At 37.3% G+C, this 24,499-nt stretch overlaps 2 protein-coding genes across 2 annotated transcripts; both read right to left on the reverse strand.

The window, feature by feature from the left end:
• Window positions 1–15,745: 15,745 nt before the first annotated feature.
• LOC149391411 (large ribosomal subunit protein eL30) lies at window positions 15,746–17,015 on the reverse strand. The gene is made up of 5 exons (XM_089619251.1): window positions 16,899–17,015; window positions 16,694–16,799; window positions 16,470–16,571; window positions 16,122–16,190; window positions 15,746–16,018 (listed from the first exon to the last, which is right to left on the reverse strand). The coding sequence occupies exons 1-5, from the start codon at window positions 16,917–16,919 to the stop codon at window positions 15,978–15,980; spliced, it is 339 nt and encodes a 112-aa protein (XP_089475377.1). The 5' UTR covers window positions 16,920–17,015; the 3' UTR covers window positions 15,746–15,977.
• Window positions 17,016–22,634: 5,619 nt separating this feature from the next.
• Window positions 22,635–23,809, reverse strand: LOC149391412 (large ribosomal subunit protein eL30). Its single transcript, XM_089619250.1, has 5 exons — window positions 23,672–23,809; window positions 23,467–23,572; window positions 23,243–23,344; window positions 22,902–22,970; window positions 22,635–22,800 (listed from the first exon to the last, which is right to left on the reverse strand). The coding sequence occupies exons 1-5, from the start codon at window positions 23,690–23,692 to the stop codon at window positions 22,760–22,762; spliced, it is 339 nt and encodes a 112-aa protein (XP_089475376.1). The 5' UTR covers window positions 23,693–23,809; the 3' UTR covers window positions 22,635–22,759.
• Window positions 23,810–24,499: the final 690 nt, after the last annotated feature.

Here is a 24,499-nt window from a genome sequence, read left to right on the forward strand (position 1 = left end):
TATTTACATATTTCTCGATAATCGAAAACGTACGTAATCGGATTTTATATATTTCTTGATTTGGACAATATAATTTAGTTTTTATTTGATTTTTCATTTTAGAATTTCATAAACAAAAAACCATAAAAAATAAATAATTAACGACGAAAAAAAAAATAATAATAATAATAATTAGCGACGACAAAGTCGTCGCTAAATATTATTACACAAAAGTAATTAGCGACGACTTTGTCGTCGCTAATTCACGAGGGAAATTTTCGCGCGTGAATTAGCGACGACAAAGTCGTCGCTAATTTCCTGTTTCAAAATGGAAAAAAACTTCTCGTCACGACATTTAGGGACGACATTATCGTCGCTCATATCGTCGGTAAATATTTAGCGACGAAAAAATCGTCGCTAAATATATTTAGGCACGCATATTTAGCGACGATTATTATCGTCGCTAAAATCGTCGCTAAAGAGATTTAGCGACGATTACGGGGTTTTTAGCGACAAAAAAAATCGTCGGTAAATGTCGTATTTGTTGTAGTGCAAGGTTAAGTGTGCATTCTAGGACCCGAATATTATGTTTGTTTTTAAGGGATCATTCCAAGTTTCAACCTAGTTGTCATATTTAGATGATATAAAGAGAGAGCATGGGAGAGAGGTTTGGAGGCGGGAGCTTTCGTGAGTAATGTTCTGACACTACCCTTCATTTTTATTTATCATATATACCTTCATATTTATTATTTTTTTCTTTATTTTTATAACTACATTTAACTAGTTTTTAAAATTATTAAGGGAGATTGCAAACCCATATGACATGAATTGATAAGTGTTGGTGTAGACATTGTTCAGTTTTCTATTTATTGAAGTTGTTCGCAATTGTCCCATCATCGACCACAAACAATGCACGATGTTTCTTTCTTTGACCACAAATGCCTACACGGTGTCCCCTCTACGGGCTACGAGCGTTCACCAACTCATCTCGCAATCACAAAAAGCCTCCCTCTCGCCAAACGAACTCTCACAAGATCGGGCTTCTAGCCCAATATTCTTTCAAATTGAAGTCGGTTTCGAACAAAGACCACTCGTCTCCCAAGCCACCTACAACATAATTTTCCAATCTTATGCCCCTTTGTGGAACGCCCATACTCTTAAATCCATTAGCTCATCATTCAACCCCTTAGCGAATTGTGAATTGCTTTCGTCTCTCACCTATATAGGATCCTTCTTACCGTTTTCCAAATCAAGTCTCTAGATGTACTCTCGCCCAAGGAACTTTTTCTCATTTTAAACTTTACAACGGCCATATCTAGGCCCTCCCAAGTCTCTAATCTTGAAATACTCCTGCCATTTATGTGCACGGTAAGTTCATTCTTACTTGGGCATATTCTTCCAAATCTCTCTATATCTGCCCCCACATAATCTCTCTCCTCACAACCTTTCCCTAGCTCAACGAGTGAGACTTGGGCCCCTATCTCACATAGCAATCATTAAGTGTTAGAGTGTGTGCTGGGAGAAATCTCCATGCGCCCTCTTAGCGGACTTTCATTGTCTTATTCAAGTGAGAAAGACAAGAAAAACCAAATTTTTTAAGAAAACACCAAGATCAAAACTGACGACCAACTCCATCGCGGTTAAGTCACCACTTCTATAGTCAAAGTCCTCTCAAGCCCAACAAAAAAGTGACTCTAAGGACTTCCTTAATGCACATGACACCTCGGGTCCACCTCTTGTATTATCATGTCTGCTCTTGAAAGTTGATCCACAAAACCGCATTAACATTACACATTGCTATGATGGAAAGGAATAAGTCAACCTTCATAGTGGATTTCTCGTCTCTCTTGTAAAACCATAATAAACCGGATTCTAGCATGCTTGAAGATCCGAAGTTCAACTACCCAATCTTCTATATGTTATGCTTAATTTCAAAATAATATATCATATTCTTAATGATACAGACGTTCCGTGAAGCTGAAAACCGATAAATATATATCTACTTTATACTTAGAAATCAAAATGATGGTTTACTGTTCATTTACTGTTCATAACATAAACCAATTATAATTTTACACGTATATAAGTTTTATCCTTACCACGTTCTCAATTGCTTCCTCAATTTCTTCTTCTCCATTCTTCCTCACCTCACCTCACCGCTCTCTTTCTCTTCCTTCTTCTCTCACTGATTCTCGCCCCCCATCTCCTGAACAACGCCACCACCCTTTCCCCGTCTTCCTCTCTCTCACCCGCTCCCTCTCTCCCGCGCGAGCGCCAACCCCGACTGCGCGCGCGCCTCTGCCGACCGCGCGACCAGCGACCAGGCGCCGCCATCTCTATCTCTCGCCTGTTGTCTCTCTGTCCCCGCGCTCACCCGACACGCGCTTCCGACGTGAGCACATCGCGAGTGCCGACGAGCTCCGAGTCTTCTGCACGACTTGACAGGACTCTTCCTCCTCCGCCGCGCCGACCTCTGCTCTTTCCTCGCTGGCAACGACGCTTCCGAAGAATCTCGGTCGCCCGATTCCGCTCTCTTCGTCGTCGGCCTCCAGAGTTTTAGGTTTGTAAATTAGGGTTTTTTTAATTGTTATTTCTAGGGTTTGAAATTGGCATCTGATTTGGGGATTCCGAAATCGTGCTTGTTTCGATTGATTTCGTTGTATATTATTGATTGAATTTAAATTGAAGCTTGTAAGTCTGATTTTGTGAGGATTGTTAGTGGTCATTCAATTGCCTTTGTCTATTGTTGCTTTAACTTAAAATAAATTCCCACAGATTGATTTAACAAATGGTTAATGCTTCTGGTATCCAATTGTGTTTTAGCAGTTCTAGATTTCTTTAATGATTATGCCAGGTCTGAGTCTGTGGCTTCGTGTGTAGCTCTGTGACGTTTCGTTTATGCTTTTGTTTAGAACCATCAGAGAATGCGTTTACGCACTTTTGGACCACAAATTCATGCCCTGTTACGGTTAAGGAATTGGCTAACAGAGCTCCGTTCGAAGTTCTGAGCCTCGCGGGATCGATCGCCGAAGCGCTACAAACTTGAAATGCCAGGTCTGTAAGATAGCCAAGCAGGTGAGATAAAAAAAATATATTTTGATGAGAACCCGAGTTGTATCAAGTGCTGTTGTTTGTACTGTGATTTTAATATTTTAACAAGGGTTGATTTTAGTTCTCTTTTTAAAGCATTAGTTTTACATATGATAGGGAGTGAATCCACGTGACAATTGTTTAACAAGGGAGTGAAACCAGACTGCACATCTGTACACACACACAAAAAAAAACCTCAATTACAAGAAATCATCAGGATGCAAAGTTGACTTAGTAACAACAAATCAAATCAAATCATCTCTATAGGAAAGTAGGTTGGCCTTTAGGGCTTCCCAACATTGATGCAAGGACAATTGTCAGAATATTGCAGACTTGTATCTCGGACATTTCTATAATAATCAGTTACTGTCACTTCCTTAGGTTCAGCATCGCTGTCTCCGTTTTTCTGCTTCAGCAAAAAACTGATAACAAGCATACACAAGAGTTGGCCCAATCAATTAGAAGAAAAAAAAATTAAACAAACACAATAAGAGGGAAACTAAAAGAAGTTTTCTGATTGAAGAAAAACTAAAAGAAAATACGTTTGTTGGTTGCAGGGTAAGTCACTCAGCCCTGTTATCTTGTACTCCAAATTGGAAGGGCTAACTCTAACCCTCAGGTTCTTGAGAGATCTCTTGGCCTGTTAAAAGAGGCATGTCAAGAGAAAATCTAATTAACTCGGCCGTAGGATTACATACAAACTCCGATTACCTTTGCCCAGTCAATGTTGTAGGGATCTTGCACCCTTTGGTCAGCAATCAAGAAGTCGACCACAGGTCCAGGTTGGACAATCATCGTTGTGGATACATCTGAAGGACAAAAATTATATACAAACTAAATTTTAGCAATTTACCAAAACTAATTGAATGAATCAAAGTAAATATCGTTACTGTTATGAAGTGATCTAATCCTAGCGAGCTGAGGAGCTGAGCGATCTGCGAGCTCAAGAGTTGAGCGAGCTGAGGAGTTGAGCGAGCTGCGAGCTGAGGAGTTGAGCGAGCTGGTTTGGTGCTTGCGTGATTTGCACGTTTTGTTTTAAACTGTTTCTTAAAAGGCTGTAAACAAAACGAGCTGCTCAAGAGAAGGTTCTGCATCGGTTTTAGCACATCTGCTGCAAATTCTACCGTTGGATCTTGATGACGTGCACAGGAAGTTATCTCGCTTGGCGTCTTTAAATAGAGTTAGACTTGGCTTCATCAAAGAAACTTTTTCATTCTGTTTTCTGAGAGACATATTGTAGTGAGAGAAAGTATAGAGAGAGAGAGAGAGAAAGACTGTTAGATCAAGAACAGTTGTGAGATTTCTCAATGTACTTGTAATCTGTAATATCTGCAAGAGACGATTGATCTCATTGATAGTGAAGAAACCCCAAGGCTGGACGTAGGTCAATTCAAGACCGAACCAGGATAAAATCGCTGAGTCCTCATCCTTTCCGCTTGTTTTTCTGTCATTATTTGTGTTTGCGTGTGTTGCTTGCGATTCAAGTTATCTCTGTGTTCGTCAACCTTGTGCGCAGATTGGTTTGGTTTGAATCGAAAACACAACAGTTACCAATGTCCAGAGACAACCCTTCTTGGGCCACTCTAAAGCTCGAGTGGAATCCTCTGCAGCCTAACACGCCGCCTCCAACATCCGCAAATTGACTCGGGTCATCGTGAAAAAAAGACTGGCGAACAAGTAGGCATCCCCTGAAAAAAAAAAACCTTTTCACAGGTAAATATTCCTTTTCATTATAATTACTTTGACATTGGTTTGTTATTCAAAAGCTTTTGGTAATTTTTTTTTTTAGAAAATTAATAAGCTACTTCAGTTGACAACTATGTTTTGAATTTTTCCAGTACTAGATTTCATTAGAAAGTTTAGAAGTTATATCAAAATGTTCGAAAATTTTATGGACCATGTGTTTTATGATATACTGATCATGAAACTTATTACTTTGCATATTTTTATTCTTAAGCCAAATTCTGTTATGCTTTGGTAGCTAGATTCTGTGCATCTGTGTTTCTGTACAACGTGCATTTTCTTATATTCTATTACCGTACCGTTATATACGGGTTCATTTTTGTTTTTCAATCTAAACGGTATTTGGTAATTTCCGATTTTAACGCAGCTGAACATTCTTGTTTGTTTTTATTTACACACCATAATTCCGGATTTACATATATGTGTGTAGTTTTTTTTAGCTATTTTTGAAGTTTGAACTTCAAAACATAATCCACTTTTTTGTTTATACTGTTATCATTTCATCAGGATTGGAACCCAAGATTATGTGTGCGTGTGAATTTTGTTATTAAATTGTGGAAGCTGTCATACTTTGTTTGGCTTTAATATGAATCGTAGCCACTTACCAGCTTGCTAATCAATTGTTTTATTCTGGTAGATATTGGACTGTTTCAGTATTTGGTATATTTTTCCTGATTCCGTTAATGATGACCGTAATTGTCTAGGTGGTCATTGATAATTAAAAGCCAGTCAAAAAGAAAGTAGAGTTTAAATCTTTTGTTGTTGTATTTTTTGTATATAATTGAAAGGAGCTAGAAGTTATATGGTATTAAATAAGCTAATTGCCGTTTTCATTTTAGCCGAGGTGCACGAGTGTCAATACAACTGCCTCAAAGATACAATGGTTGACAACGGTAAGTTATGTAGTTGCTACTAAAGACATTCGGGCACGATTAAAAATTTTCCTCTCTTTTTCTTCAGGCCATAAAGGTTCAATAGTGTCAGACACAGTCTTGGGTGCGTGTATTGATTCTGTTCCATTGAGTCGTCGTCCAGAGGTTCGTAGTGATTATTTTTATTTGAAGGATTATACTTGTTTGCTATTCTAATTAGCTGAAAACCACTTGCATAGTTAAAAAAAAAAAGTGAACTTCGTTTCTACAATTGTGTTCCTTACAATTCCGAGATCACTTTAGAAGAAACGTTCCTGCGTGGAACAACCCCCCTCAAGCTTGATTTGGTATAATGAAGAAATCGAGCTTGGATTGCACAATTCGAAGAGGCTCGTCACTAGGATAGTCATTGATGGTGAGATGAGCTGACGAATTGATGGTGAGATGAGTTGACGAACGGATGATGAGACGAACTGACGTGATGATGGTGAGACGAGCTGACGTGATGATGGTGAGACGATCTGACGAACTGATGGTGAGATGAGCTGACGAACTGATGGTGAGATGAGTTGACGAACTGATGATGAGACGAGCTGACGTGATGATGGTGAGACGAGTTGACGAACTGATGATGAGACGAGCTGACGTGATGATGGTGAGACGAGCTGACGTGATGATGGTGAGACGATCTGACGAACTGATGGTGAGATGAGCTGACGAACTGATGGTGAGATGAGTTGACGAACTGATGATGAGACGAGCTGACGTGATGATAGTGAGACGAGTTGACGAACTGATGATGAGACGAGCTGACGTGATGATGGTGAGACGAGCTGACGAACTGATGGTGAGATGAGCTGACGAACTGATGGTGAGATGAGTTGACGAACTGATGATGAGACGAGCAGACGTGATGATGGTGAGACGAGCTGACGAACTGATGGTGAGATGAGCTGACGAACTGATGGTGAGATGAGCTGACGAACTGATGGTGAGATGAGTTGACGAACTGATGGTGAGACGAGATGACGAACTGAGACGAGCCAAATTCTGTTATGCTTTGGTAGCTAGATTCTGTGCATTTGTGTTTCTGTACAACGTGCATTTTCTTATATTCTATTACCATACCGTTATATACGGGTTCTTTTTTGTTTTTCAATCTAAACGGTATTTGGTGATTTCCGATTTTAACGCAGCTGAACATTCTTGTTTGTTTTTGTTTACACACCGTAATTCGGGATTTACATATATGTGTGTAGTTTTTTTTTAGCTATTTTTGAAGTTTGAACTTCAAAACATAATCCACTTTTTTTTATACTGTTATCATTTCATCAGGATTGGAACCTAAGATTATGTGTGTGTGTGAATTTTGTTATTAAATTGTGGAAGCTGTCATACTTTGTTTGGCTTTAATATGAATCGTAGCCACTTACCAGCTTGCTAATCAATTGTTTTATTCTGGTAGATATTGGACTGTTTCAGTATTTGGTATATTTTTCCTGATTCCGTTAATGATGACCGTAATTGTCTAGGTGGTCATTGATAATTAAAAGCCAGCCAAAAAGAAAGTAGAGTTTAAATCTTTTGTTGTTGTATTTTTTTGTATATAATTGAAAGGAGCTAGAAGTTATATGGTATTAAATAAGCTAATTGTCGTTTTCATTTTAGCCGAGGTGCTCGAGTGTCAATACAACTGCCTCAAAGATACAATGGTTGACAACGGTAAGTTATGTAGTTGCTACTAAAGACATTCGGGCACGATTAAAAATTTTCCTCTCTTTTTCTTCAGGCCCCTAAAGGTTCAATAGTGTCAGACACAGTCTTGGGTGCGTGTATTGATTCTATTCGATTGAGTCGTCGTCCAGAGGTTCGTAGTGATTATTTTTATTTGAAGGATTATACTTGTTTGCTATTCTAATTAGCTGAAAACCACTTGTATAATTAAAAAAAAAAGTGAACTTCGTTTCTACAATTGTGTTCCTTACAATTCCGAGATCACTTTAGAAGAAACGTTCCTGCGTGGAACAACCCCCCTCAAGCTTGATTTGGTATGATGAAGAAATCGAGCTTGAATTGCACTGTTCGAAGAGTCTCGTCACTTGGATAGTCATTGATGGTGAGATGAGCTGACGAACTGATGGTGAGATGAGTTGACGAACTGATGATGAGACGAGCTGACGTGATGATGGTGAGACGAGCTGACGTGATGATGGTGAGACGAGCTGACGAACTGATGGTGAGATGAGCTGACGAACTGATGGTGAGATGAGTCGACGAACTGATGATGAGACGAGCTGACGTGATGATGGTGAGACGAGCTGACGTGATGATGGTGAGACGAGCTGACGAACTGATGGTGAGATGAGCTGACGAACTGATGGTGAGATGAGTTGACGAACTGATGATGAGACGAGCTGACGTGATGATGGTGAGACGAGCTGACGTGATGATGATGAGACGAGCTGACGTGATGATGGTGAGACGAGCTGACGTGATGATGGTGAGACGAGCTGACGAACTGATGGTGAGATGAGTTGACGAACTGATGATGAGACGAGCTGACGTGATGATGGTGAAACGAGTTGACGTGATGATGGTGAGACGAGCTGGCGAACTGATGGTGAGATGAGTTGACGAACTGATGATGAGACGAGCTGACGTGATGATGGTGAGACGAGTTGACGAACTGAGACGAAACAAAAAAATAAAATTATGAGAGGTTCTCAATTGTTGCTTTTTGCACTGTGCGTGATTGAAATACCTTGGCAGTGAAGGTACTCCAGTGCAACAAGTACCTCATAAGCATAAAATCTACAATAACATCATCCACAAATTGTGATAGATTTTATAAATGAATAATAAATCAATCAAAACATTTTAATTTAATTAGGGATTATTATCTCTATTACCTCACAGCATCTTCCTTGAGGACTTTTGTTGGTTGTCGGTCAAGAAGCAAGAACAGCTCTCCGCCCGGACAGTAATCGGTTATCAGACACATGTGCGTTTTCGTCTATGAATTTTTCAAAATGAATTAAATATCTTTTAAACTTGAAATCAGAACTCAATACATATAAATTAATACTTAGTTAAACACGTGCGTTAGCACGTGGTACAAGCTAGTATATATATATATATATATGAACATTATGGAAGTAGAGTAAATTTCATTTATTGGGCTTAATAAGCCATTAAATATCAAGATTAGACCCTAATGTTTAAAAATATCTGAATATGGACTTTTGGCCCAAAATCGGACAAAAATACCCTTGATTCAAAAAACCCATATTTTTCTCTCATTTTCAAATGATTTTCATCACAATTCTTTTTCATGTTCGAATTGGTTGCGCTGGGATTAGAATTTTCGGTGGTCGATTTTGAGGGTTTCACATTGTATTTCATCGTACAGCATCGTATCGCATCGTACGGTATCGTACAGCATCGTACGATATCGTATGTGTTCAGTTTCGATTTTGAGGGTTTCACATTGTATTTCATCGTACGGCATCGTATCGCATCGTACGACATCGTACAGCATCGTACGATATCGCCTGGAGGTCGAGCCTGCCTGGAGATCGAGCTCGCCTGGGGGTCGAGATCGCCTGGAGGTCGAGCTCGCCTGGAGGTCGAGCCTGGCCTGGACGTCGACCCTGGCTGGAGGTCGAGCCTGCCTGGATCTCTAGGCGATCTCGACCCCCAGGCGAGCTCGACCTCCAGGCGATCTCGACCCCCAGGCGAGCTCGATCTCCAGGCAGGCTCGACCTCCAGGCGATATCGTACGATGTCGTACGATGCTGTACGATGTCGTACGATGCGATACGATCACTACTACAAATATGGGCATCAGGTGCGACAAAAGTCGCACCTGATGCCCACAAAGTCGCACCCGATAGTACTATCGGGTGCGACTTTAGGTGCGACTAAGTCGCACCTAATAGTCCGCAGCTAATACTATTGGGTGCGACATGTCGCACCCAATAATATATACTATTAGGTGCGACACTATTGGGTGCGACTTATCGCACCTATTTTTCCGTGGGAAATCAAGAATAAAGCGGGAATTTGACTTTTGGGTGCGACATGTCGCACCCAATAGTCTTCCCGCCACCATATTGGGTGCGACATGTCGCACCCAATAGTCTTCCCACCAAAACACCAAACAGTGGTTTAGACGTTGATTTTTAAAAAAGCGACGTCAAATCTTTTAAAAGAGCAGTTTTTTGGATGTCAGTTTATTTAAAAGTGACTTCATTTCTTATTTCGTTTTTGAAAAAAACAATCAGCCAAGATTTAATCAAAACATAATTCCAGCAAAAAAAAATAAATAATGCATATAATTTTAAAAGAAAATATGTTTATTAGGCTCCCCCCAACAACCTAAACTCTAAAAAAAACAAAAGTCTAAACACACGAGCCGGCCTAACAACCTAAACTCTAAAAAAAAAATCATGATGTCAACCTACAAATAAACAAGCAGCACTAATACAGTAAATTAAAATAAAAGATATCGAGATATTGATAGCTTTGAAGAATGGTCCCAACTCCTCCGATCTCTTTGATCGCCGCGTCCGTGCCCGGATTCCCTTGCTGCCAAAATACCACCTTCCCTTTCACCTTCTTTGGGTCCAACGCCTCTTTATAACAAAACCTGCTCAAACAAACCACTTAAGCATACTAAAGTTTTTTTTCCTTAACCTAAGCATACTAAACCATTAACCTAAGCATACTAAACCATTTAATTTCAATTACATACAATTACAATTAAGCATACAAACCACTTAAGCATACTAAAGTTTTTTTTCTTAACCTAAGCATACAAATCTTATGTTTGAACTTATCGGGCGAACCCGAGCAAAGTTTTCAGGAAAAACAGCCGAAGCCTTAAATCTTTGAGATAATCCGAGCAATTTCCAAACCGAACATCGAATATGAAACTCAAGTCAACCAAATCAAACCCCAATATGGTCGAGCCAACATGACCAAACACATCAAACAAGCCAAGAATATCAATGAACCAACATATCACAAAGTCATTAAACTTGTCACAAAATCCCCCGGCCGAGCACAACGAAACTCGGAAAACCGCACTAACCTTTCAAATCATCATCGAATCATCAAACAACAACATTCACAGACACACACACACACGGCCAGAAAAAAAAAAACCACGGCCAAGCTAGTTCACGGCCAAAACAATTCCACAAATCAAATCCATTCAAAATTAAAATTCCAGATTTGCACTAGGCAAAGAACGTACCATAACTTCGGCTACACAATTCGAAATCCAACAATTCCAATTTCATAATAAAATTAACATCCACACCTTTCTAACAAGATATTACAAGACAACTTTGAACTTAAACAACTATCTCAAAATCATCCCGCAAAATCAGTTTACAAATTCGGTATTCCAGTTTTCCAGCTTTGAAACACCAATTTCAAAAATTCATATCTTATTCAATTCTTTACGGATTTACACGTTCTTGGATGTTTTAGAAACCCCATAACGTCTATTATCTAGGAAAAATATCAACAAATCCAAACTTAACTGGTACTAAACTGTCCACGTCAATTTACAGAAGCTGTTCAAACCGTAAAAACCCGACGAAATTCCAAATCACTCTCAATTCAAAACCAACCCGAACAATAAATTTAAAACACGATTTCAAGCATAGAATCAGACCAACCAACCTCAAAAACATCACAAATCCAAAATCTTCAAATTTTGAACATAAACCCTAGGTTTTAATTTTCGGCCAAAATCATGAAAATCCGAAGAAATCAACTTCAAATCCAAACAACAAATCACAAACCGAGCTCAATCAACAACCCAATCAAATCAATTTCACGAAAATCATCATGGAATCAAAAATCCCCAATTTTAATCTCAAACCCTAATTTTCAAATTCAATCCGGGTAATAAATTTGCTTACCTTGATTCCATGATTTTCACACTTCCCGGTGCTCCCTCTTTCTTTTCCCGGTGTTCGCTTTTGGTCCGTCATCTCCGGTGACTTGCGGCGACTTCCTCTCTCGGCCAATAGCGCGCGCGGCGGAGCTCGGGTTGTTGGCGAGCTGGAGAGAAGGAGGAGAAGAAGATGACGGTGGTCGTGGTCGTGGTCGTTCTTGTTGTTGTTGTTGAAGATGATGAAGATGAAGAGAGAGGGAGGGATGGTGGTGGCTTGGAGAAGAGAGAGGGAGTGAGATATTTGGTGGTGGCTCGCAGAGGGAGGGAGAGAGGGAGGGAAAGTCGGAGTTTGAGAGAGAGAAAGAGGCTGGAGAAGTGAAGAAGACGAAGTTGAGTTTATAAACTAACCCTAGTAATCAGGTGCGACATGTCGCACCTGATACTCAAATAGGTGCGACTAGTCGCACCTAAAAAAACTATCAGGTGCGAGTCGCACCTGATAGTAAAAAAAAAAAACTTAAAAATTAATTCCACGTCAGACAAATGAAAAAAATGAGGGGGAGAAGTTGAGCGCCGAATTTTTTTTGGACTTTCAGGTGCGACTTGTCGCACCTGAAAGTTTTCAAAACTATTGGGTGCGACTAGTCGCACCCAATACCACTTAAAATCAGCGAAATTTTTTTCTTTTCTGGAGCCCTTTGGGTGCGACAAGTCGCACCTGATGCCCAATTAGGTGCGACTTGTCACACCTAATGCCCCTCCGCACCAGAAAAGCTTATTTGTAGTAGTGGATGCCGTACGATGAAATACAATGTGAAACCCTCAAAATCGAAACTGAACACATACGATATCGTACGATGTCGTACGATGCTGTACGATGCCGTACGATGCGATACGATGCTGTACGATGAAATACAATGTGAAAACCTCAAAATCGAAACCAATTCGAACATGAAAAAGAATTGTGATGAAAATCATTTGAAAATGAGAGAAAAATATGGGTTTTTTGAATCAATGATATTTTTGTCCGATTTTGGGCCAAAAGTCCATATTCAGATATTTTTAAACATTAGGGTTTAATCTTGATATTTAATGGCTTATTAATCCCAATAAATGAAATTTTTGTTGCTCTTTTCTCATTCCTGATATTAAAGAAGAAGTTGAGGTCATATATCCTGCGCTTTAAGCTGACAAGACAAGAGCTGAATCATGCCTTTTGGCACTGAGAATGTGCAAAAAAAGTTCATTGTCAAACATGATCGTTTAGGCATATGCCAAAGAGGTCTGGTTTTTTGCAAACTCTCATTCCACGAATGTAACAATTGCCTGTCATGGATGCTTATTTCGCATATTAGATGTGTAAATGAAGCTCAAGTACACAAGCTTTGTGCATTTTAGTTTAATATTACTATAAGAAGTGTTATCTTCTCTTATTTCTTTGTCATTTATTCTTTTAGTCCTTGTAAATTGTAATAGTGTTATAAGTATCACCCCCACATATTAATGCCTCCGTTTGGAACCCGGAAAATAAGAGAGAAAGTGAAAATAATAAAAAAAAATGAAAATGTAAGAGAAAATAATAGAAAAATTCAAAATCCTAATTGTGTTTGGAAGTCATGAAAAATATGAGAGAAAATTGACGGGAAAGTAACGATGAGACCAGGGACAGAGCTAACTCAGGTCCAGGGTGGGCTCCAGTCCCCTCCCAAATTTTTTTATTTACATTTTTTGTCGATTTTTAAAAAAAAGTTTTACACTTTTTACCCTAAAAAATTTACACTTTTGACCCATTTTAAAAAAAAAAAATTCATTTTTACCACGAATTTTTTTTAATTAGCCCCCATAATTTTTTTTATTTACATTTTTTTCACATTTTAAAAAAGTTTTACATTTTTTACCCTAAAAGATTTACACTTTTAACCCATTTTTTTAAAAAAAATTCATCTTTACCATGTATTTTTTTTATTAGCCCCCCGCCCCCCCCCCCCCCCCCCCCCCCCCAAATATTTTTTATTTACATTCTTTGACCATTTTTAAAAAAATTTACATTTTTTACCTTATAAATTTACATTTTTTATTCATTTTTTTTTTAATTCTTTTTTACCATAAATTTTTTTTAATTAGCCCCTCTAAATATTTTTTTTTCAAATAAGCCCCCTATTGAGCTTTTCTGGTTCGGTCCCTGGACGAGACACACAAATGTGATCCCCTCATTGACAAATTTGGAGAGATTCTCATTTTTCATTTGATTTTCGAAGGAAAATGAAATCCTCATTTTAGTTATACACTTTCCCTCGCATTTTTCATCATATTTTTTTTTCCACCCTATTTTCATCAATCCAAACAATCTAATAAAATATGAGGGATTTTCATTTTCATTTCCCTCTTATTTTTCGGGTTCCAAACGGAGCCTAATAGTATTTATCTTACCAATTTTCATACTGTACTAACAAAGTATTTAGTTTAATCATACCTTAGATCTTAAACCTAGTTTATTCCCCCTCTAAAAAAAAGCATTACCATTCTCTTCTTCCACTTCTCTTCAATATAATTGTCTATGCTACATAATATTACTTTTGAGTTCCATTGCACCCTGCCTTAAAGAAGATTGTCGTGACAAATAAATTTTGCATTTCGTTGCACGCTGTCTTAATCGAAGCAAATTTATATTGTTTTATTTTATTTTTCATTTTTCGCAAGGAGCGCAATTCTCCACAAAATGATTTTGAGTCTAGCCACCAATATTTTTTTTGTTTTTTTCATTCTTTTTTTGTTTCTATTTGCAAATGCCATTGCGGCAAAAGAACTCGCCGCCGTTTCGAGCCTAGCTGCCAGACTAAGCTGCCTCATGGTTAACCGCCGGACTAAGCTACCTCGTGGTTGACTTCAACACAATTGACGATGAACATTCCAGGTCTAACTGTTGCATATAGTTCTCAACAATCCTTCTCCGAACATAATTATCCTCGTCAACTAAAGTTGTTTAATGGCCTTGTAGCTTGATTAATTTAGTATATTACTTTTTCTTAATATTGCTCCATTTGCTCAAGATGGTTTTTCTTCGAATCTCCGTTTTGAGGATACATATTAGCATATGGTTTACTATAATAATTGTATACTATCCTCCTCTATAGTCAATAATATTATTACCAACTATACTAGAAGTTATTTTCCAATAATAACCTTTGTCATTCCACTCAAGAGGAGCATAATGCCACACCATTGGAGATTGATCGACACAAATCCAAGTGCCCTAATCTATAATTGCAATTTGCAAAGCTCGAAATCCAAAAACTCCGGTTTCGTTCGCAGGTTAAATAACCTACGAGCCCTCTGACAAGCAGGGTTATTGTTAAACAGTAGAAAAGATAACAGGGTTCCGATGAGTTTCAGAAGCAAGGAAAGAAGAACAATGCTGAGAGGAAACTGATATTTCACGAGTCTTAAGAAAAATACAAAATTAAATGAGGAAGAACCTCGTTTACGCTTGTGTTAATGGCCAGTATACCTAATTGAATTGTAGCAGAGAGAGAGAGAGAGAGAGAGAGAGAGAAACTCGTTGGATCAAACCCCAGCGAACTTTGCCAGTGCCAAAGTCACACTCGGCTGAGTATTATTTTAGGGTCTCGCTATGTCATTAATGAGATTGTAGCAGACATCCAATCCGTACCATTGATTTTGTCTGATTTAGAGGTTGTGATTCACTTCTCCAATAGTTACATGTATAAGATTTGAAGATGAGACCTGTTTTTTTTTTTTTAAGACTAATCTCATTTCACCTTTCTCTGCAAGGGTTTACGATCCGAGGGTGATTTAGTACAGGAAAAACCTGGCTCTCTAGCTTAGTATACTTTCAGTGGTTTAGTTCTTCCCCACCAAAATGGTTAAGAATAGGCCAAAAGTAACTACATAAATTATTCAAACCTGGCCGTATACAACATCATTATTTTGTGGAACAAGCAGGTCACGCATATGATTAATCACCATAACATTTTGTTTAAATTAATGACAAGTGTGTTATACTCTTTAAGTTAAATCTGGCAAGCTCTATGTCACATTTTTGGAGCGGAAGTATATGAACTTTTTCTACAAATTTAATTCCATCTATTCAAGATTCTAGCTATAAATTTAAGTGTGGGACTGTTTCCTTAAATTTCAACTCCCAAAAAAAAAGCTTCCATTGATATCTAACAAATAGAACAAAACATCACCAGAGTTGAACTATAGAGAAAGAAAGAAAAAGAGAAATGCAAGGAACTCAACGGACATAAATCTATCAATAATAATAAAAATAAACTGTCATAAAAAGGTATAAAATGAAAAAGAAATGAACCGTTCCCAAAAAAAAGCTCAGAAAGTAAAGTACTAATTCGAGGCGGGGTTTCTCACTGATCTGCGGGCAAAGACTTGATAATGTCGGAATCGCCTAAAGCAACAAACAAAGAAAATGTCAAAAACCAAATTCATTAACCATATAATTCAAGGCCAAGAAACAGCGTAGGGGAAAAAAATGGAAATTTTAGACCGACCTGCATCGATAATGCTAAGACATGAAACACGGAAGTACTTTCCACAAGCCGTTCCAAGGTCGACATTATCTGAATTATCAAAAGTCATAAAAATATTATTGTCAGAGAATCAATAATTAGATTTCAATATAATACATGTTTAATCTAAGGTCTATGTGAGATTTCTAGAACAAGGTTTAACCTGATTAAAAATCATAGCAAATGCTATGAAAATTCGACTCGGAAGCAAATATATAGACATCTAATCAATTAGAGACTGAAACGAAGTTCCCAACGCCACACAATGAATCAATCAAGAATAGACAAACAGCGATACAGTGTTCAAGAGTAGAGAAATCGAAGACTCACTTCCATTGTAGTGGTGAACTCCGATCTTAGAAAGCATGGCGTAGTACTCGATCTCCGACTTGCGGAGAGGAGGACAGTTGTTGGAGATGATAATTAGCTTCCCTGCCATTTCAATCGCGTTCACACGTTATTACTCCTAAGTCCTAAGCAATCGATTATCCTAAACAAAACCCTAGAACAGAACCAAAACTTCGAAAGAAGAAGAAAAATAAAGAAAGACGTACCTTTGGAGCTGCGGAGAGAGCGAAGGACCGTCTTGTAACCGAGCGAGTACTTTCCACTCTTGACCACAAGGGCGAGCCTGCTGTTGATGCTCTCGTGAGTCTTCTTCTGCATATTTTGGGATCCCACGAATTGATATTAAATACATTATACACATATGCGTGTTTATGTCAACGTATTAACTGTGAGCCTTGTGAAGAGTTTTACCGTCTTCTTGACAGACACCATTGTCGCCGATGAAAGCTTCAAAGTCGAGAGGCTCTGCTTCTGTATCTGAGAAATGGTTTTAGGGTTTTATATTAGCCCCTGAAACTAGTCTGGTCCGAACATCTTTGTCATATGGGGCCCAATAAATGTTATTTGAAAGAAGCCTGGCCCAACTCATTCAGTTTCTTATTGAGAATTTGCCCAAACTATGTGCTTTTGGGGGAGTTTACATTGAGAAATTTCATTTTCTAGACCCTAAAGTAATGAAAATATCTCAATTAGACCCACTAATTAAAAAATATTCAAAATTGGATTTTTGTATCAATTTTGGACAAAAATACCCTCAGTTCAAATATATCCACCCTCTCTCTCGCACTTCATCTCTTTCACTCTCACTCTCTCACTTTCTCTCTCTTTCTCTCCCTAAATCCGACCTTCTCCATCAAAATCCGACTTACATGAGATTTTAGGTTGATTTGAATGGCATTTGGACGAAAAAATAGGTTTAAGGGTTCTTAAAAATTCTTGAAAGTTTTGATGATGATCATCAGATTCCATTGGATATCGGATCCGACCGAATCCGATGGAATCCGATGATATTCATAAAAAATTTCCGATGGGTTCCGACCCAATCCGACCAATTCCGATGGTCTCCGACACTCTGACCGAATCTGACAATTTCCAACCTCCTTGATAAAATCCGACCAAATCCGATTTGTTCTTGAAGAATGAATTATTTTTTAATTTAAGATAATTTGGTGTGTGTTTATGATAAATAAACTAATGAATTAGTTGATTTTTTTTTTTTGCGGAATTCAACCAATTGGATACTCGAAATGATGATAAAATGAGAAAGAATGAGAGATTTGAAAATAAGTAGTGAATGAACTTTTTTCAAAAGGGGTTATATGGTCTTGCAAGGGTATTTCCGTCCGAAATTGATACAAACGTCTAATTTTGAATATTTTTAAACTAATGGATCTAATTGAGATATTTTCATAACTACTAGGTCTAGAAAATGAAATTTCTCTTTACAAAAATCTATAAAACTCAAACATTTACCATATTATAAGTTATAACTTGTCATTTCAAAGTCTCATGCAATATTACCTAATTACTTCTATCAGCTTAATTTCCTCTCTTTTTGTGACCAAACCTCTTATACCCTCTTACACACACGTCCTTTCATCTTCTCCATCTTTTTTTTACACTCAATTTCGGTCTGTTCTCTCTTTTATTCTCTCTTCATGCCGACCAGAGACGCGATCTCTTCCACCAGAGAACCCCTAGGACCACCAAAAATCAACTCCGATGACCACTAGCCCTAAGGTATTTCCTTCTTCTTATTTGCACGTATATTCTCTTCCCATTCTCTTCTGTTGGTGTCATTTGCTAACCCCGAGGGAACCGACAGAAATCACGCCGGCAAAGACGATGCCTTTCGTCGCGATTATGGAACCAGCAACACTTCCAAACTCTAAAAATAAATGAGGAAGAGAAGCCCTTGGAAATTGCATGCAAACATTAGAAAAGAAGAAAAATTGCCATCCACTGACGTTTCAAGTCCACGGCGGAGTTCTAGGGTTCTGTCTTTTCCAAACAAGCCTGAAATGTCGAAGAAACTTGTAGTAGAAACTCTCAAAAGTGCCCAAACCAAGCGCAAGCCTCCTTCCTTGAAGAATTACGGTGAAAAGCGTTCTTAAACAACTAGTGTCAATGGGGATAGCTCGGATGGGGATGTTGACGCCTATACCATCAAGCCTCGCCCAAAACAGCCGCCATTAGTAAGCTATTTTGTTCCTTGCCCAAAATAGCCCCGCAGCAAGCTATCTTGTTCCTCGCCCAAAACAGCTACCCTCAGTAAGCTATTTTGTTCTTCTGGTGTTATTTGCAATTAGGGTTAAGCAAATCTGATTTGTGGGCTTGAGAATGACAACTTTTTAGGTTTGGTTGTGATGATTCTTATGTGTTTGGTGTTAGGAAATGTTAGGAGTTTTCCAGGATTAGTCCGTCTTGGGTCATAAAACATTGATAGGTTTGCATCATTTAGTTCGTCTTATGTAACCAAAACATTTAAATGTTAGAAGTATTAGTGAAAATTTAGTCCCAAAATCTTTGAACCAAGTTCTGAGTTTAGTGTCACTGTTGTAACTAATTGGGTATTAGTTACTAAATTGTAACTAATTCATTGTTGAAATACGTAACTAATTGATTGGTGGATTAATGTGCAGTGTTGGAAGAGGTATGTTCCAGAGGAAGCAATCACTCAGATAAACTTTAACTTCCACGGGAACCTGGAGACGTTTAAGGATATCGTAGATATCTCGACCTCTAAAATGGAGTTGTTCAGAGAGACATGCTTTTGGTATTTCTTGAATATGCCCTCGATAAAAAGGTCCTCGAAGATCATCGAAAACCTTACACAAGAGCTCAAATGATTACACAATTGCTTCGAGTTTTCTACTAACTTAGACCAACGATGAAGATATGAACAAAAGCACAATTCTTGACTCTCTCTTGAGTAGCGAAACAATCCTAGTGGTGAAGCATTAAGCATAATTCATATCAAGCAATCCATAATAATGAAGCAAACAATAATTATCTAACCTTAACGAACGTCAATATATATATATATATATATATATATATATATATATATATATATATATATACACAACCATTTTGTTTTTTATTTATAGAGTATATATAATTAAGGCGTCCCCTCAACTTTATTTTTTTCTTCTTTATCTATGTAAAAATATAAACATGTTTTTTTATGGAGAAAAAACAAAATACTTCCCTAAGGGACCCTTACTATCTATTTATCTCATAATAAAAAAATATTTTATTCCATGATTTTTTACAAATTAATGCAAAAGTTACTCATTTTAAATAGTTGAATAATATATTAAACGAACTAATAGCTAATCTATAAATGTAATTACTAAAGTCATTCGACCAAATTTTCATTTCAGCAAATATACTTGGCTGCTTCTTGAAAAACGTGTGCTTGCGTTGATTTTCTTCTTTTCATCAAACTTTGTCTTATATATTTGTCCAAATGAATGTAAATAATAAGTAATAACTACTGTTCAAAATTAATAACACTTTGATATAATGTCTTTTTTTTAGAGGTATAATGTTTATAATTGTAGAGTAAGATTTAATAATATATGATGTCAGTTTTGTGTGCGAGTTATCATGTGTCCATATATTTTAGATTTTCATGTTGTTGTACTAAATTATTATAAGCTTTACAGAGGAAAAAAAAATTATGCTTCGATTAATATTTAAGGCGGGATTGAGAGATGATGAAATATAATTTGGGCAAAAATTATTATGTGGTATGTGAGTTTGTGGGAGTAGAAAGAGAAAAAAAAATTGGTGAATCTTTTTCCAACAGAATTTAAACTTTTAAAGTATAATATAATAGTAATTAAAGGTAGCAGATTGTCAAACAAAAAATAAAAAATAAAAAAACATTACCACTCTCTTCTTCCACTTCTCTTTAATATAGTTGTCTATGCCAAATAATTGTACTTCCGAGTTCCATTGCACCCTGCCTCAGAAAAGATTGTCGATGTTGATGTTGGACTTCGTACTTCATTAATACGTATTTGATTAGGCCCAAATTAAAATTAATGTGGCCCACGCCAAGAAATTAAACTGTGAAAGAAATCGAGCTAGACATCGTGTATGGTCAGCTTGATGTCCTAGAGCATTCAATTTGCAGGGCTTAACTCGACAAAGGTCTGCTAGGTCCCGCATCCACGAGCTCAACTTGACGAAGGTCAGCTCGCTCAACGAAATCTTCAACCGCTTTCTTGAAGCCCTGGACAACGCATACCATTCGCAGCATAACCTCTCAACCGTATCCCCGAGACCGGATCAAAAGCAATACGTGCCCCTTAGGTTGGCAGCGGGTTCCTATTCTGATGCAAAACGTGGTCCTAAAGAACCGGAGCTCGCCGATCATCTCCTATGGCTATAAATACAAGACTTAGGAGAAGATTTCTACACGTTACAATCGACTATCAACCTCTATAGTTTACTTTTGCTATCAAGCTCACCCATCATTGTTTTCATCGATCAATTTAATTGTTCATATTTTTTCATATTCAATAAAAGGCCCAAACCCATCTTTCGTTTATTTAATTTCAAGCATTCAATTATCGTCTTTTTCATTCATTATTTAGCAATTGGATTTGATATCGTTACGAAATTCTGAGGCCATTTTTATACATATAAATCGACCTACTTTCGTTATGAATAGTCGAGACTGCTTTGAGGTGACTTTTCACGTAACAATCGAGACAAATAAATTTCGCATTTCGTTGCACGCGGCCTGAAGGCTAATGTAATCAAAGCAAATTTATATTGTTTTATTTTATCCTTCATTTCCCACAAGGGCTCTACAAATTGATTTCGAGTCTAGCTGCCCATATTTTTTGTTTTTTCATACTTGTGCCTATTTGCAAATGCCCTTGCGGCAAAAGTACTCGGCAACCGGCTTCGAGCCTAACCGCCAGTCTAAGCTACCTCATGGTTGACTTCAATACAATTGACGTTCAACCTCCAGGTCTAACCGTTGCATTTAGTTCTCAGCAATCCTTCTCCAAACATAATTACCCTCATCAACTTAAGTTGTTTAATGGCCTTGTAGCTTGAGTAATTTAGTACAACACTTTTTCTTAATTTTACTCCATTCGTTCAAGATGGTTTCTCTTCTAATTTCCGTCTGAGAATACATATTTGCGTATAGTTACTATAATAATTGTATGCTATCCTCCTCCACCGTCAATAATATTAATACCAACTATGCTAGAAGTTATTTTCCCATAATAACCTTTGTCATTCTACTGAAGAGGCTTTTAAAATTAGACCCAAGCATGGATTGAGGATAAATGTCACATAATTGGAGCTTGATCCACACGAATCCAAGTGACCGAATCTATAATTGTAATTTACAAAGCTCAAAATCTAAAAAAAACTCTGGTTTTATTTCATGACGTGGAAAATCAACCATAAGTTTAGGTATCTGCATTATTTGAAGATATAGTTTTGATAGACGGATTAAAAACCTACGAGACCTCGGACAAGCATGATGATTGTTAACATAGAAAAGATATCATGGTTAGACTTCCGGTGAGTTTCGGAATCAAGGAAACAAGAACACTGAGAGGAAACTGATATTTCATGAGTCTGGAGAAAGATCCAAAATTGAATGAGGAAGAACGTCGTTTACGTTTGCATAAATGGCTGTTATACCAGCAAACTTTGCCGATGCCCAAGCCACACTAGGCTGAGTTCAGTTTACGAGATTGTAGTAGACATCCAATCTGAACAATTGATTTTATTTGATTCAGCAGTTGTGATTCACTTTTCCAATAGGTTAGATGTATAAGAGTTGAAGATGAGACTTGTTTTTTTTTTTTTTTTTTTAAGACTTGTTCAGCTAATCTCCCTTCACCTTTCTCTGGTCATGAAGCAGAGGAAAAACCTGGCTATCTCGCTTAATATGCTTTCAGCTATTTAGCTCTATAACACATTTTTTAAGCGGAAGTGTAGGATTTTTTTTTTTTTTTTTCCAAAATCTTCCATTTATTCAAGATTCTAACAATAAATTTTCAGTGTGGGACTGTTTCCTTAAATTTCAACTCCCAAAAATAAAGCTACCATTGATTATCTAACAAATAGAACAAAGCAGAAAGAAAGAAAGAGAGAAATGCAAGGAACTCAACAGAAATTAATCTTCCAATAATAATAAAAATAAATTGTCATAAAAAAGGCATATATAATGAAAAAGAAATGAAACTGTTCCCAAAAAAAGGTTAGATAGTACTAATTTGAGGCGGGGTTTCTCACTGATCTGCGGGCAAAGACTTGATAATGTCGGAATCGCCTAAAGCAACAAACAAAGAAAATGTCAAAAACCAAATTCATTCACCATATAATTCAAGGCCAAGAAACAGCGTAGGGACAAAAAGGAAATTATAGACCGACCTGCATCGATAATGCTGAGACATGAAACTCGGAAGTACTTTCCACAAGCCGTTCCAAGGTCGACATTATCTGAATTATCAAAAGTCATAAAAATATTATTGTCACAGAGAATCAGGAATTAGATTTCAATATAACACACGTTTAATCTACGGCCTCTGAGATTTCTAGAATAAGGTTTAACCTAATTAAAAATCATAGCAAATGGTATGAAAATTCGACTCGGCAGAAAATAAATAGACATCTATATACAATCAATCACAGATTCACAGACTGAAATGAAGTTCCTAAAGGACAGACAAACAGCGATACAGTGTTCAAGAGTAGAGAAATCGAAGACTCACTTCCATTGTAGTGGTGAACTCCGATCTTAGAAAGCATGGCGTAGTACTCGATCTCCGACTTGCGGAGAGGAGGACAGTTGTTGGAGATGATAATTAGCTTCCCTGCCATTTCAATCGCGTTCACACGTTATTACTCCTAAGTCCTAAGCAATCGATTATCCTAAACAAAACCCTAGAACAGAACCAAAACTTCGAAAGAAGAAGAAAAATAAAGAAAGACGTACCTTTGGAGCTGCGGAGAGAGCGAAGGACCGTCTTGTAACCGAGCGAGTACTTTCCACTCTTGACCACAAGGGCGAGCCTGCTGTTGATGCTCTCGTGAGTCTTCTTCTGCATATTTTGGGATCCCACGAATTGATATTAAATACATTATACACATATGCGTGTTTATGTCAACGTATTAACTGTGAGCCTTGTGAAGAGTTTTACCGTCTTCTTGACAGACACCATTGTCGCCGATGAAAGCTTCAAAGTCGAGAGGCTCTGCTTCTGTCTCTGAGAAATGGTTTTAGGGTTTCATATTAGCCCCTGAAACTAGTCTGGGCCATTTATTTTTATCATATGTGGTCCAATAAATTTTATTTGTAAAGAAGTCTGGCCCAACTCATTCATTTTCTTATTGTAACTCTCTAAATTTTAAACTTTTGGAAAATTAAAAAAATTATATTTTGCTTTTTATCAAAATGATATGCATATTAATATATATAATGAGAATTTTGTAACTAATTAGACCACGTTAAACTCAAAGTTTGGGATTTAGCTCACGTTTAGAGAGTTTTAGAAAAATAACCAATTATATTAAGTGGTACTAGATGTAATGGGTTAAAATTTCATATTTGTCCGTAAATAAATATAACTGTTTTTTTTCTATATTCATCACTTTATCTCTATTGTTTTGTAATTCGTAACTTTCTCTCTCCTACTATTTTTTAAACATTTTTTTTTCATCAAAACTTCAAAAATTCATATCTATCTCATACGAACTCGAAATTGAGTGATTCCAATTCGGATAGATTCATGGCGCTGAGATATTCAAAAATAGACCCATTGTGTTTGATGAAAAATCATGTTTAATGCATCATGTTTACGTTTCCATTTATTTCCAAATGATTTCCGAAAATTTTCAGTTATTTTCATGTTTAAGGCAATAACGTTCTTTTTTTACATCTATAATATTGAGCATGATTTTTCATCAAACACAAATGGATCTATTTTTGAAGATCTCGATATCACGAATCTGTAAGATTTGGAATCACT

This window comes from Urtica dioica, chromosome 7, assembly GCF_054948205.1.
Source record: "Urtica dioica subsp. dioica isolate 48M chromosome 7, U.dioica_male_clone48M_v1_H2, whole genome shotgun sequence".
Taxonomy (NCBI): domain Eukaryota; kingdom Viridiplantae; phylum Streptophyta; class Magnoliopsida; order Rosales; family Urticaceae; genus Urtica; species Urtica dioica.

Excerpts from the sequence above, each read along its gene's own strand:
- LOC149391412 (XM_089619250.1), bottom strand. The coding sequence starts at position 23,692 with ATGGTGTCTGTCAAGAAGACG. Across the intron at positions 23,573-23,671 it reads TGGTGTCTGTCAAGAAGACG|AAGAAGACTCACGAGAGCAT; the intron begins GTAAAACTCTTC and ends CAAAATATGCAG. Across the intron at positions 23,345-23,466 it reads CTCTCTCCGCAGCTCCAAAG|GGAAGCTAATTATCATCTCC; the intron begins GTACGTCTTTCT and ends TTGAAATGGCAG.
- LOC149391411 (XM_089619251.1), bottom strand. The coding sequence starts at position 16,919 with ATGGTGTCTGTCAAGAAGACG. Across the intron at positions 16,800-16,898 it reads TGGTGTCTGTCAAGAAGACG|AAGAAGACTCACGAGAGCAT; the intron begins GTAAAACTCTTC and ends CAAAATATGCAG. Across the intron at positions 16,572-16,693 it reads CTCTCTCCGCAGCTCCAAAG|GGAAGCTAATTATCATCTCC; the intron begins GTACGTCTTTCT and ends TTGAAATGGCAG.